Raw genomic sequence first — 14855 nt, 5'->3', positions numbered from 1 at the left:
ACACCTCCCACAGACACTCTTAGGATATAGCTTGTCAGGATGGATGTCCCTGAAGGTCAATGCTGGCACCTCAGCCATCTTTAGCATACATTTGCTGGGGCTGTCCTTCAAAGTTCCCTAAGCTCCTCCTCTGCAGATCCAAGAGCAGGCAATCAGGCAAGTTGGTGGAGAGAGGCCATTAGGAATGAAACATTGTGAACATTCAGGAGGGGTCAGGAAGGACTGTGGTACTTCCCTAAGTGGGAAAGGACAACAACTCTCATGAATGTCAGGCAGCCTGGACCCTGCCTTGGAGAAGAGACACATTCCATAAACTCTAACTCTAAACATGTTGTCTCCAGGGACTCGTGTGTGTGTGTGTGTGTGTGTGTGTGTGTGTATGTGTGTGTGTGCACGTGTGCGTGCATGTGCACTTTAAAAAACTGGCAGAAGGTTTAGGATTTCCGGAAACTGTCAGCTGTCCCCAGCAAAACATCCAGTGCCAGCTGAGTGGCTGAGCTCCCTTCACGCAGTAACCACTTTCCATAACCACCAAAGTTCTCTCAGACATATCTAATCCATCTCTCTGAGTGACATGTTTGTCATGTCCATACTGCATTTCAAAATGTTTCTATTGCTTCAGGCTAGCCACTAAATGAGGGAAGTTGGGTAGTCATCTCAGCAGCCCTCCCCCAGCCCACCCCATGTAAGTGATGGTAGTGGAGTTGGCCCTGAAGAGACTCTCTTCTTCACACCCCCAGGCCCTGGGTCTGAAGACTCCTAGGCAGAAGCAAGGCTCTGGTCGATAGGTGAACTTCAATTGATTCCATGCTCTATGTTAAAGCTTTGTCTCAGATATGAATCCTGGTGTGATGGCTATTCCTGGCTGTCAACCTGACGATATCTGGAATGAACAACAATCCAGAATTGGGGGGGCACACCTGCAATCCAGATCTTGAGGCTGGGAGAGACAAGCCTCTGACCTAGTTCTTGGCATGGAGATCTTAAGGCATTAGTGACCATGAAAAGTTTAGGCCCAGGGAAGGTAGTACATGCCTTTAATCTCAGGAGATCTCTGAGTTCAAGGGCAGCCTGGGATAAAGCAAGTCCCAGATCCAGGCGTGGTGGTGCACACCTTTAATCTGAGCCACACCTTCTGCTGGAGACCTACATGAGGACATTGGAAGAAGGAAGATTCACTCTTCACCTGCTTGCACTTACCTGCCAGCACATCTGTTGGAACCTACTACTAGATTCTCGGGCTTCCCGTTCGCAATTGCTCATTGTTGAGTTAGTTGGACTACAGACTGTAAGTCATCACGATAAAGTCCCTCAGTATAGAGAGACATTCCATAAGTTCTGTGACTCTAGAGAACCCGACTAAGACACCCGGGAATCTGTGCAAACAAATAACAGATGCACAGCCTTACTGGCCACGCCCATCTTAAAAATCCTTAGCACTCTGGAAGCATCCATTTATGAAACGTCCACTCAGGGCATTCTTGATCCCTACTGTTAAATCCCTCATGGATGCATGAGCTATCAGATTGCTCACCGCTGGACAAGATGACACAGCGTGAAAGTCTTTAAACTTCCAAAGCTGATAGTGAGTGGAGAGAAACCAGAGAGGCCACAGCTATGTGCGTCTGGCACTCCCTTTCCGGGTTTTTATAGTATTAGCTGTGTAGTTCTGCAGCAACGGAAGCAAACTAGTGAAGTTAAAAATGGTGTTAGGTCAAATAGCAAGGTCAGGAAGCCGGAGGAAGGGAAACAATGGGGCTTGCAACTGAGTATGAGGTAGCCACACTAGGATAAGAGAAACAAGGCTGTTAGCAAAACAGCAAAGCTGTTCTTGGCAGGCTCCCACTGACCCTCACTAAGCCCCCATGAGGAAAATACACAGCAGCATGTCTTTACAACAGCAACAGACTAATTATCTGTAAGGGTGATTTCTAAAATGCCTCCACCTGGTCCGGGAAGGAGCTTCCCTTCAGATCACCCTGTGGACAAGGAGTAAATACAAGGTAGGTACCCCAGGAAAACTGCAGATACATTGGTAGCTTCAACAGGAGTTAGTTGCTAGTTCCCCGTGTCCAGAAAAGGCACTAGTCCAAGGTAAACTACCAGGTGGTCATGTAAAGGTGAGAACAAAGAAATCATGGTTTAATTAACATCTGTAATACCTAGCCAAGTTTCAGAGCCAGCAGGCTCTGCCAAGATCAAGGGCTAGCAAACTTAGCCAAGGTCAAGAAAAAAATGAAGGGCGAACATGACTTAGAATTAGTCCCTGTTAGGGTATCCAGCATATAATCATCACCTTGGTTAGGCCAAGGCAACATACAAAAAGTATGTAGGCCTACCATTGGCTCTGCCTATGATACACCTACAGAATTAACCAGAAATCACATCAATCTTTGCCCAGTTTCTGTCATGAGTCTTATTTAAAAACTCACAGGCAAGGAGCTTGGTGTCAACTTCCCCAGAAACCTTCCCAATATGGAAGCTTCAGTCTCTCCTGACTTATTCTTAATAAACCAGCTCCTGCCTGCTCACCACTCTGTTTCCACTCTTTTTGTTGTCTTTGTTTCTCGTCTACATAAAGTAACAAACTTGAGAGGCTCCATCGCTCTCAAAGATCTGCATGGTTCCAACCAGCAGTGGTGTCCTGGGCTGAGGTTTGGCATACCGTCCAAGAGATCTAAGCTAGTCATTGCCTCTCCACTCCAGAGACCTGTGCCTCCAGTTACTTCACTTCTCTGGGCCTCCATTTCTTCCATGTAAGCCAGAACGGATGGGACAGTGTGTGAGTATCCTTATCTTTTTCCAGTATGCACACGGCCGTGAGTATGAATAGACGGGGCCAGGATTCTGAACACAGCAGGAGACATCACAGTGGCCCTCTTATCTGTGGTCTCGTGTTCTGAGGTTTTAGCTGTTCACAGTCAGCAGAGGCATCGTCTCTTCTGACAAGTGGGATCAGGATCGATGAGAACAGAGAGTACACCACCACATAAATTTGTAACAGAATCTATTACTAGAAATATTTGATTTTCCTTTCACTATTGTGAACTTGTTTCTAAAGTATGCATTACATACAAACATTTAGAAAATCGTGCCATATACTGAATTTAGCATAGCCACGGTTTAAGGCACCCACAGGGAGGTTTTGGACCAACTCTACTGCTGATAATGGAGTTTTCTGTGCCCCAGTAGACTTGAAACTCATTTACGACACACTAGTTGGGGATCTCTAATAACGGATCAAACATAACTAAAACTCAAGGGGGCTTTTCCCCAATTAATCGTTATGAAGAATCCAAATGACTCACTTTCTGATCATGGCCAACCACTGAGACTCCTGTAAAAATTGTACCGTTACGTGTTTTATAAATACAACAGTAAAAGAGTTTGGGGTGTGGATCCTATGGGCATGCCGTAAATCTCAATGAAAGGCTGTAAGAACCCCATCTACCTCCAAGATGGTAGGCACTTGTAGGTTGCTCTCAAAAACAAAACAAAACAAACAACAACAAAAAAAAAAACCCTAAAACTAAATGACTTTTATCAAATTATCAGAATGGAGTCACTGTTGGAGAAAGTAGGGCTCACAGCTGTAGCTTGACCCTTGTCCAGCCCTAAAATATGGGTCTCTACTCTCACAAACCCCACATCAAAGCAACTGCCTACAAACAGGAGTGTATTCAACTCCAGAACCATGTGCCCAGCATTCAAACACGTGAGGTGACAACTCTATTGAGCAAAGGAGCTCTCCTGATTTATTAAAATATACTTTATTAAAAATGTCAATGTGCTAATATAACACACTCACATATTAGTGTGCATAATACATCTCCAATAAGTTTAAGCAAAAGTTTAAGACATGTTGGCAAGAGGAAAGCTTTCTGACCAAAAAAGACAATTCGGTTTAAAAAAAATCAGATGATCGGCCTCACAGAAGTCAGGGATTTCCGGGAAATATTTACTTCAAATGAGTTATCTTTCCTTTCTTGCGACAGCCTCAGCTAATAAGTGTGGCCAGAACAAGGGAAATGAACGCATCACCTCTAAAAAACACATTTTCTAATATTAGTGGTCACAGGTGTGTCGAGGAGAATCATAGAGAAGACGCAGGGTGATGTCTCCCTGCTACTCACGTTGCCTCATGAATTTTTTCAGAGGGAAATGACCAAGGAAGTAAGAGTCCAAATTTAAATGGGGAGAGATGCCCCCACGTTCTCACCAAAGGACCCAATGTTCATCACTTTGCTAAAAAAAAAAGTCCAGATTGTACCGCCTGGAAGTCAAACAGGCAGATAGGTTACCGTTGAGCAGAGTGGAACCACCCGGGGTGTCCTGGCCCGACTAGGCAGGCTCTGTGTCCTGAGCTCCAAAAAAGAAAGGCCAAGTCCTGTTAGTTGGCCCTGCCCCTAGGGTTCACCAGTACTGCTGGCAATTTCCAGGAATCAACCAGAAGCAAAAGCCCATGCAGGGTGAGGAAGACAGAAGAAGGAGCCAGTCGGTGACATCCTTGGAAGCAACAAACGCCTTACTCTACCTGAACCCCCAAATCCTCTGTAAGAAGCTTCAATTCCCATGGTGCAAAGAGAAACTGAAAAGCAAAACTTACAAGCATGAGATTGAAGGGGCCCTCAGTGAGCTCATCACCCTGCAGGCATGAAGGGAGTCTGTGCTCCTCTCCGTGCGCTCATGAGGAGGGGGAAAAAAATAAAGAGAAAGAAAAAAGAAGAGAAAGACAGAGTAGTGATAATAATAATAAAAACCAAAGGTGAGTCCGTGGATGAATCTTGAGGAACTCGAGGTGTATGAAAGAAGCCAGTAGTAAAATGAGAAATGGTGCACGGGTGTCTCTTACTCCAATTTCCTAGAATAGTCAGTTTCACAGGGGCTGGGAAGGAGGGAAACGGAGACCATTGGTCCTGATGACATCTAAGCAGCTTGTAGGGGCATCGTTATTGTTCCATGGTTTGGGGGATGTGGAGGTCAACTCTATGAAGGAAAAAGTGGGTGGAGAGTGAGGTGTCAAAGGCTCCTGCGACTCCTCAGAGTAATGATTTGCTGCACACGGCACTAGATCCAATGTGGCTCCTGGAGCATCCGTGAAGCAGCAGAAAAGGAACCCGGGTCAGGGCGGAGGCTGCTTCCTCCATCTTCACGGAAGTCCTAACATGTAATGATGCTCCCCATCCCTACTCCTTCTGAGTTACCTCATCGGGCAGGGCTTTCATTGGGGCATGGTGATGGTGTAGCAAGATATGATTGGCTGAACATCTAGGGCCTGGGATTGGCTCGAACGCTGTAAATACTACATAGTGCTGCGCAATAAACTCAGAACGCACCCTGATGCTAGTCTCCAGAGTCTGATTTCCCAGGATTCATCGCGTGACTCTGTCACCTCTTTCTTCCCCTCAACCCCCAGTCCTCGGTCCCGTTCCCACAATGGTGAGTTATCTAAATGCGATAGGAGAATGAAGGGGATTCAAATGCAGTCTACAGTGCCTGAGGACCAGAGCCTGGTGAACCCTGTACAAACACAGACATTGAACTACTGCTCTTTCTGGTCTTCCCCAAGGCTGGCCACTTGGCATCCTCAGACTGCCCAGCCTCCCATCCCAAACCAGGACTAAGCATCCTGGTCACCTGATCTGTCATCCTCAAGATCTCGCTGATATGGAGGCCCAACATGATAGCCACCCATGCTCAGGGGAGTCTCTGGGGATTCAGGAACCATGAAGCAAACAGGAGTAGTACGAATCAGCTATGACTAAAAGCATACAACAAACAAACAAAACAAACAAAAAATCAAAATATGACGTGGCTAAGGACGAGGTCGCTCACAAGCACAAAAGAGCAAGCTACGGGGGTAGATGATCCAGAGAGGTTGTAGTGCGAGCCACCACACACTAACCGCTCTTAAGGAGTTATGAGCCCCGTGGCGGTGGCACTGCACTAGCCTGGTATGCGGGGTGTGTGTCCTAGCAGCTGGACGGGGGGAGATGCCGGGTACCTCCTGGGTGGCATATGATATCTCACTTTCTTCCAGAATTTCGTCTTGGCGCACTGTGCCTGCTCTGTGAAGTCCCCATCCCACTGGATGGCCCCGTGCTTCTGTCGGATGTACTGAATGGACTCGGGCATGGTGCTGTAGTCCTTGACTCTCTCCAGTTCAATCAGAATGACCTTCATGCCGTCCTGGACGAGGGCATTGTAGACAGCGATTTGTTCTTCAGTCAAGTTCTTCAGAAAGCTGAAGCTGGATGTCTCTGGTGCCACGAGGACCATCAGCCTCCTACACAGCTTAATGTTTTCATCAATGACGCTGGCCACAGCTGGAATCGGAGAAGAAGGATTCATTAGACCCCGCATGGAAACACGAGGGCTGTGATGCTACCAGAAACGGGAGAAAGTGCACCAGGTAAAGGAAAGGGACTTTCACATAGACAGGACTGATGCTCAGAGGGATGAGCATTCGCTCCCATTGTTCTGCGCTGCATGTGCTCCAGTCCCCTGTAGTCAACTGTGTTAGCATTTTGTCTAAGCTCCACCCCACAGTTACCTGGCAACAGCCACGAGTGCCTGACTCACTATAAAAGGGACTGCTTGCCTCACCCCCTCAGCTCTCTCTTGCCTTCTTGCTCTCTCCTTGCTCTGTCCCTTCCCTCCTCTCTCTCACCATGCTCATGGCTGCCCTCTACTCATTTATTCCTCCTCCTCCTCCTCCTCCTCCTCCTCCTCCTCCTCCTCCCTCCCTCCCTCCCTCCCTCCCCTCCTCCTCCTCCTTCCTCTCTCTCTCTCTCTGCCTTTCTCTGTCTCTACTCCCTTCTCAACTCCTCTCCCCATTCCCTGAATAAACTCTATTCTATGCTATATATGCCATCGTGTGGCTGGTCGCTGAGGGGGAAGGGATACCTTGGAATGAGTCACCCCCTTCCCCCACACATGACTGCACATCCACCAAACTTACTCCTTCTCTCCCTTATCTTTTTATAAAACACAACAGTCACCTCTTGTTTGTTTCCTTTAGCGGCTCCGTGTGTCCTGTTACTCATTGTTAAGTCTCTTTCCCCAAGCCTGTCTCATTACACCGCATTCCTGGAGCAGCTGAGTCTTAGGTAAGCTACATAATAGGTGTAGTTTTAAAATTTATTTTTAAAGAGCAAAGAACGTCTCTTCTGGTTCTTTATAGTTAGTTAAATGTTCAAGGTTAGCATGGCTAATTTTGAAGACAAACAATGCACCATGATGGGAAGAGGGAGGAGCCCATTGGTATTAACTCTACACATTCTAGCTGGCTGGCAGTTGCCTCCTGTGAGGGGTAAAAGGAGGTGGGGGGGGTGCCATTTCTAAGGGCAGTTTCTTTTCAGTCGGTTTGTGGTTTTGTATTTCTACTATAAACTGCCCAGTATTTAGAGATAACAATACATATCCATTAAATCATATTAAAAATTGCTTTTCCTAGTGAGAAGAAAGGGGTGCTTATTTTAGTATCCAATTACTCTGCTGTGTGCTCTTCCAAGATGGAGAGCAAAGAACAGGAGGGGGTTTGTGTAAGACAGCCCTGTGATGGCATTTACAGGTCTTTTAAGCCAGGAAAACATCCATCTATTCCTGTCTCACCCATGCAAACGCTGCTGTTCGTGAACTGCCCTAAACTACATGCCTAGTGAACAGAAGTAAAACAACTATTTATCTTATTTAGTCAGTGGGTGCCATGGTTTGAATACGAGATGTCCTCCATGGGCTCTTTGTTTGAACACTGGTCCCCAGCTGGTGGCACTGTTTGGTATAATGGAAACTTCAGGGTGTGGACCCTGAATGGAAGAAGTAAGTCTTGAGGGGTGGACTTTTAGGTTTTTATAGCCCCACTTCCTATTCTCTCTCTCTCTCTCTCTCTCTCTCTCTCTCTCTCTCTCTCTCTCTCTCAGCTTCCCATGCAGGTATGAAATATGATTCGCTGGCTTCCTGACTGCCGCTGGCCTCTCCTTCCTGCCGCTAGCTATGCCTTCCTCATTGTGATGGACGCAGAGGAGGAGTGGTTTATACAGTCAGCTTTAAACGATAGCATTTGCATATCCAAACTAATGAGAAAATATATCGAAGTCACTCTCAGTGACTGTAAAGCGAAGGACTTGACTTTCTTCAGTTTTGACCAAGGCTGCTGCCTGACTGTTCCCATGACTGTATCCTGATGCTGAGGAGACGGACACTATTGAAACCAGGATTCCCTGACACTGAGTTCTAACAATAAAGCCTAATGAAGCAAAGACCTCGATTCTGATATAAGGGGTAATGAGACTGGGAGTCTCTCTGTGTGCATAGACATTAAGCAAACAATTATAACATAAAAGAGAGGAGAGGAGGGGGAAGAGGAGAGGAGTGGGGAGGGAGAGGAGAGGAGGGGAGAGATTTTCTCTTTTTGTTGTCGTCTGTTTGAGATAGGGTCTGTACGTACAAGCCCAACTGGCCGTTCAGCCAGTTCACCCTGGTTCAGCATTCCCAAGGCTCAGGTTGCAGGCCTGGTCCTTCTCTTTTGTTTTCTTTTTTTTAACCTTTCCCATTTATTGTATAAAAGGCTCAGTTAGAACATACCTTGTCCAGGGAATTCATCCCTGCCAAATATGAATAACTTATATCCACACTGTTTCTCCAGCACCTCGGGCAAGATCTTCAACACCAGTGTGTCCACATCATGGCCCTGGCTTTCTCTTGGGTACTTGGGGTATAAGACATAGGCATCATACAGCTTCTCGTCTGAAAAGGAAAAGAGACTAGCTCAAGAAATGATTCTACCAGATCCCTCAAGTTAACAGCGTGAAGCCTGGGCCACTGCTATGATATACTGCAGGCTGGGCCCAGTGACCTCCATGTGCCCTGCTGGTTGATGGGACATTCTATGCTATGTCAGTGCATTCTCACAACTGAACTGTGAGAGACATGCCAGTCCTCACTCAGTATAGAGGAATAAAACCAGACTGAACAGGTCTGCAATTCCTAATTGAACCCAAAGTTTCTCTCTACCTCTCACCAATTGCAGATGTGGGCAACTGAGACCTGTACTAACTATGCCAAGCAAGACCAGTTGAGTGTCTCCTAATCTAGCATACCAGAAAAGCCATCATTTTAGTGACTCTTAGTCTGTCCCATATCATTGAAAAGCCCGGCACTATAACACGTGTGGTCAATGTGTCCATCTGAACAAGACACACCATAGTACTGCGCATGCCACTCACATATGCAAAATAAGATGATAAACAGTATTCATAGAAGGTGTGTAACAGCCCCCGGGTGTGAAAGAGTGGAGAGATCAGGAAAAAAGTAAGGATCTAAGAGTAGAGATTACTACAGATGTGAGAAAGAAGCTAGCATACCTGTAAGAGAGAAGCCAGAATACATGTGAGAGAAAAGTCAGGATACATGCGAAAGAGAAGCCAGAATACATGTGAGAAGTCAGCACACATGTGAGAAAGAAGCCACCATACATGTGAGAGAGAAGCTAGCATGCACGTGAGAGAGAAACCACAAGTCAGCACACATGTGAGAGGGAAGCCAGCACCAGTGTTTCTGCCTCCCTGGCCACTGCCAGGCAAGGAAAGTGCTGTAGACCTTGGGACCTGGGGAGAACCCTGTCAGTGCTGACCAAACATCTTAAAGGAGTTTGACAATAAGGTCCATGGTACAGGAAGAGGAGGGGCTGGGTCACAGGCATTCAGTTTAGGGATCGTAAGTATGTACTGAGCGGGGAGCAATTGGTGTTTGAAGACAACCAAACCCAATGACTTTAATGTTAAAAGATGGCTTTCCAAAGTTCAAAAATATTTTATTGTTATTGTTGTTGTTGCTGCTGCTTCCTGAGAGTGAAAGAAAAGAATAAAGAGACAGACAAGTGGAGAGCTCATAAGCTCTTATTTCTTGGCTGATGGAGAAGGAATTGAGCCTTCCCATGTAAAGATTAAGACATGTTTAGATTTAAGTCCTCAGAAAGCCTTGATGGTCTGGTGCCCGGTTTACAGCAGGGAGCATCCTCCTTGGAAAGTGCAGCTCCCAGGTTAGCTAGCACCCAACCTTATACCCACGCCCAGCCCCAGGCACAGCCACCACTGGTATCTCTGCTCCCCGCTGGCTTTGCTTAAATAGAAAACAAAAGAAAATACATTTGCCAAGTGGTTTCTTTTTTGACAGAATCCCAGTCCTCTTTCAAAACAAGGCATCTGAGGACACAAGTTCTCCTTGTTCTCCAACTTTCTATACTTGGAACAGATGGAGAGAGATCTGGTAGCACAAAGCCCCACATATTCTGAAAACTCAAACAAAACAAACCCCCAAGTTATATGTCTTTTTTTCTTCTAAGCTTGTTTTCTTTCCTTGCTGGAGGCCAAACCCAGGCTGGTGAGCATGCTTGACCATTGGGCTCGCTGAGCCACCAACCCTCAGACTAAGATCTGGAGCTCGGGTGCAAAGGTATCTTTTAAGGACTTGTTCATCACCACTTTAGAAGACACATTTGCAACCCACATTTACCTTTTTTGGCAAAGCCCTTCAATTTTTAAAAATTATCATTTCATATGTGTGGACATTTTGCCCAAGGAGGGTCAGAATAGGGCATCAGACCCCAGGAACTGGAAAATATAGACAATCGTCCCCTGCAGTGGTAGTTTTGAGAATCAAACCAGGGTCCTCTGGAAGAGCAGTCACTACTGCTAATCTCTCTAGCCCCAAGTCCTCTGATGTTTTAAGGACAGGATCAGACAGTAGCATAGGGCGTTTTCAGATAAATCTCTCTCTCCCCTCTCCCTCTCTCTTCTCCCCCTTCCCCTTCTCCTCCCCTTGCCCCCATCTTTCTCCCTCTCCCTCCCCCCCCCTCTCTCTCGATGTGACATTTCAGAGCAAATCAAGCAGTTGATAGAGGAAATTTGAATTTTAAAATGTACTTTGTCATGTCCTTTGCCAAGTTGCCTGAGGACTGGTGCACCCGGCCACTCCAGCACTCACAGAAAGCATTGACGGAACCCACGTTACACACAGGGAAATGCTAAAGGCCCCAGACTCCTTACGTGGTAGTAGCACTACCGTAAACAGGGGACTCTCCACAGGAAACTGTCTTTGGAAATGAGCCCCAGAATGATCTATGTTATTTCACAAACCACAGAAACATGTATGGAGAAATACGAAATGAACTGGCTTGGCTTCAGTTGTGAAAGCAAATTTACCTTTAGAGACCAAGACCTCTCACCTACTCTGCACTGGTTAGTTCTAACCATTCTGGTCCATGTGCACACTGCGCTTAAGTCTGGATTGAATAAAGACAGCAGTGCACCTAGCTGTCAACCAACCTGTGGCTGACCATTCTTTTTAGTCTTGCAGATATTGGCGCACCTAACAGGCCAGTTCTGACATCACCTGGGCGCGGCATAGAAATATGAAACTCTGAGCTTGTGAGTGGCTGTCATATTGTATCATGGGGAGTCCATTATCTTATGTGTGGCAAAGCTTGACCAACTGGGTTAGGGTGAACTTCGCCAAGAAGGACATAATTTCTCCTCTCCCACATCCATGTTCACTATACTGTATATGTTCCAGAATATTCTCCCAAGAATATTCAGGCTGTCAGCAGGATTTGTGATCAACCTCAGAAGCTCCTCGCTGCTCATTTTAGACATGATGTTGATATCTGTCGAAGCTATCTGTCTAAGCTCCACCCCCACAGCTACCTGGCAACAGCCAGGTATGCTCCGCCCCACAGTTGCCTGGCAACAGCCAGCTGTGCCTGATACTATATAAGGGGCTGCTTGGCCCCTCCTCGCTCACTTGCTCTTGGTTCTTCTTTTCTTCTCTGCTCTCTTGCTCTCTTCCCTCTGTCCCCTCTCTCCCCTCCCCACCCCCTTCCCTCCACTTGCCCGTGGCCCCGCCTCCTTTGCTCCTCCCCTCTTCTACTCTTCTTCTCTCATTAAACCTCTCCGCTTGGAACCATGTTGGCTTGGTGTGTTCTGTCTGGACTCTGGCCGAGGTTTCAACCCCAACACACATCATTCAAAGTTCTAGCACAGGGATGTTCGAGTAGGTGGGGAGGTGGGGAGGTAGGAAAACCGAAGCACTCACTTTCCAGAATTAAAACACAACAGCGAAGACATGAAGTTCCCTGGCTGGTTGTCAGCACCAATCCCGACAGCCTCCACCCCTGGCTGTGCTGATCTGGGGGAAAGGGGTCCTGATGTGTCACCTGGTGGGTTCCCCTGTTCTGCAGAGTTGAGTCACTCCTCCTCTGTCTCTTGCTGACAAAACTCAACCTCTCAGCCAGTCAGCTCTATCAGACTGTGTAACTAAGGCAAGGTAGTAGTCACACTTCTGGGAGTTAGAGTGAGTCAGAGGCACGAACACCAAGGGGCCAGCGGGGCCAGAGCTTCCAGAAACACCACACGAAATAATGTCACGCTGTCTGAGTCAACAGAGAAAGAAAGAGGAGCACTCCTATCTACTCCAGAAGAAATAAGTGGTGTGGTCTCCTCACACAGGGTCAGCCAGGGAAAAAGGCAAGCACCTCAGAGTGTATTGGGCTGGCCAGGCAAGGACCATGGCTATACCTCACCACTGTTAAGTGTCAAACCCAGGACAAAGGGCTGAGGTACCTATCAAAGCTGGCCGTCAGGTTCTCCCTGTATCCCTCAGTCCCTACCTGTCGCAGGATTGTCCTGACTGAACTGGTATACCCTGCCCCCAACCTGAACTCTCCAAGGGGATGGACTGACCTCTCTCCAGCTACCCTTCCCTATAAATGCCAACTCTCTTGGTTACTTGGTCCCTTTGCCTACTCTCTTAGCCCACGCTGCCCTCTTGGTCAGCAGCTGCTCTCCCCTCTCCTCAAGGCTTTGGATTCCCCCTGATGTCCCTGCCTAGCCCCTCCCCCCACCACACACATTATGCTCCCCTTTTATCTACAATACATTTTCTCCTCCACCGTATGGAGGAGCTGTCACATTCTTTTCTATTTCTTTCTTCCTTTTCATTTAGCCATCAACACTGGGCTACACCCCGGCCTCTGAGTTACCAATTTTTGAATTCTGACATTTAGCTAAATACAGTTTGAATTATAGCATCTGTGTTTTATCAACCACGAGTACACAATAATTTGCGTGGTGACTTTTGGCACAAACAGCTGCTTAGAATGAACGCCTTTTCTTTTTCTTTTGATTAGCTGCTCTGAATGTGTTTGGACTCTGAGTTCCTCCATTCTCTTGCTCCTGTTCAAGAAAGATGTTTGGCCTAAAATGATATGCATTTACTCATCCCAATGCACATGTCATCTGTATAGATTTCTCTTGTCTTTTTTACTAGTCTTTACAGGCAAATAAGGGACATCAAAGCAGATTGAATGGTTTGTTGGGTTTGTTTGTTTTTGTTTGTTTTCAGGGCCTCACTAGATCCCATTCATTCTGACACTTTTTAAAAAAACTACATCGTGTTCCAACCTGAATGGAGAGAAATGCTGGTTCTGGAACACACGGAGACATTTCTGTGTCAAACAAAATGGTGGCAAGACAGAGACACAGTGAGGGCACCCAGCAGAGCAGGGGAAGATAGGTTTGACCTTCAGAGCAGGCTTTGACCTTCAGAGCAGCAATGAAGGGCCCCGTGGTGCCTCAGGTTCCTGCTGAGCACAAAGAAACAGGTTCCTTCCTTTCCCTTTGTCCCTCCTGTGCCTCATTCCCTCCCTCTCTCCTTTCCTTCCTCTCCCTCTTTATGACCCTCCCCTTCTGTAGCTGAGAGAAAGATTAAAACATCTTTCTCACCTCACCCAACCACCCAGTGGAGAGCTCTGAGTAAGTTCAGGCAGGTCTCATTTGGAAAATGAGATGTAAATTACCTTAGGTACCAAGTGCAAGTTTTCCCCGGAGGAGAGCATCCACTGTATGACCCATTGAACTTTAAGGGGGTTGGGGGATGAACAGTCTGCTCCAGCAGACATCTTACTTCTCATATGTATGCATCAAGGAGGAGGATGGCCCACTGGCTCCTAGAGCAGGGTGGGCCACTGACACCCTCTGCTGCCACCTAGTGACTATTTCCTGGGTGCTACCTGCATTCCAGCCTATTGGCGAAGGAGTCTGATAATCACAGGCAAATCTCTTCTCTGACACACATGAAGTCCTGCTGAGACACAGCACACTAAATTTTCCATCCAAGAAAAAGGATTACTCCCATATAACAGTAAGAGAAGAACATCTAAAGAGGTCACTCGGGTGGGAGGGCAGCAATTTTGCGGCTCTCCTCCCAAGGACCACCACACACACTTACCATCTGGAGCCTGGGCAGTGTGGAAGGTACTCCTATACCAAAGCACGATGTCGACCTTAAAGGTGTTGTAGATGTACAGAATGGACACGGCCAGAAGTAGGAAAGCCATGAGACCTCCTATGAGGTAAGCCCGGAAGTCTGGAGCTACAAATGACAGAAGTCAGTGGCCAAAGGTTAGTTTTAGCTCCACACTTACAGAGCTCTTAGTCAAAGTCAGGTAGGAGACACGAGGATGCTGTTTGAATCTGTCTCTAAGTTTCCTTGTGAGCATATGAGTTGGATAAGTTTAATTCCCACCATGAAGGTTGGGTCTCCTTGAAAACCGGGAAACCCTGGGCATTGATACAGGAACAACAGGACTCCGGGCTGCATGGGAACTGTCTTAGGGCGTGTGGGTCCAGGTACCTTCGTGGGGTACAATCTGACTGTATCTAGAATGTCCCCCAGGGATTCCCCCTGGAGAATCTGGATTTCAGTCCCACCATACTGCTTTCCAAGACCCTCAGAGCTGAGCAGAGGGACTCCTAGTAAAAAATGGTAAATACAAGTGGCCCTCTGCTCAGAAACCG

The 14855-nt window shown here is 47.0% G+C and overlaps 1 protein-coding gene across 2 annotated transcripts in view; it reads right to left on the bottom strand.

Moving 5' to 3' along the window:
* Nucleotides 1–3751: 3751 nt before the first annotated feature.
* Nucleotides 3752–14855, bottom strand: part of Il1rl2 (interleukin 1 receptor-like 2) — a 46955-nt gene continuing 35851 nt past the window's right edge. Inside the window, exons 9-11 of one of the 2 annotated variants that reach the window (XM_017596259.3) lie at nt 14287–14430; nt 8587–8748; nt 3752–6326 (exon numbers count right to left, since the gene is read on the bottom strand). In XM_017596259.3, coding sequence (XP_017451748.1) covers nt 5947–6326; nt 8587–8748; nt 14287–14430 — 686 coding nt within the window. In that variant the 3' untranslated portion in view covers nt 3752–5946. The remainder of the gene's footprint in view (nt 6327–8586; nt 8749–14286; nt 14431–14855) is intronic. The other variant, NM_133575.2, reaches the window with a different exon arrangement.

This window comes from Rattus norvegicus, chromosome 9, assembly GCF_036323735.1.
Source record: "Rattus norvegicus strain BN/NHsdMcwi chromosome 9, GRCr8, whole genome shotgun sequence".
NCBI lineage: Eukaryota > Metazoa > Chordata > Mammalia > Rodentia > Muridae > Rattus > Rattus norvegicus.
Note: the sequence above shows the minus strand (reverse complement) of the source record. Positions and strands in the feature narration are given on the sequence as shown.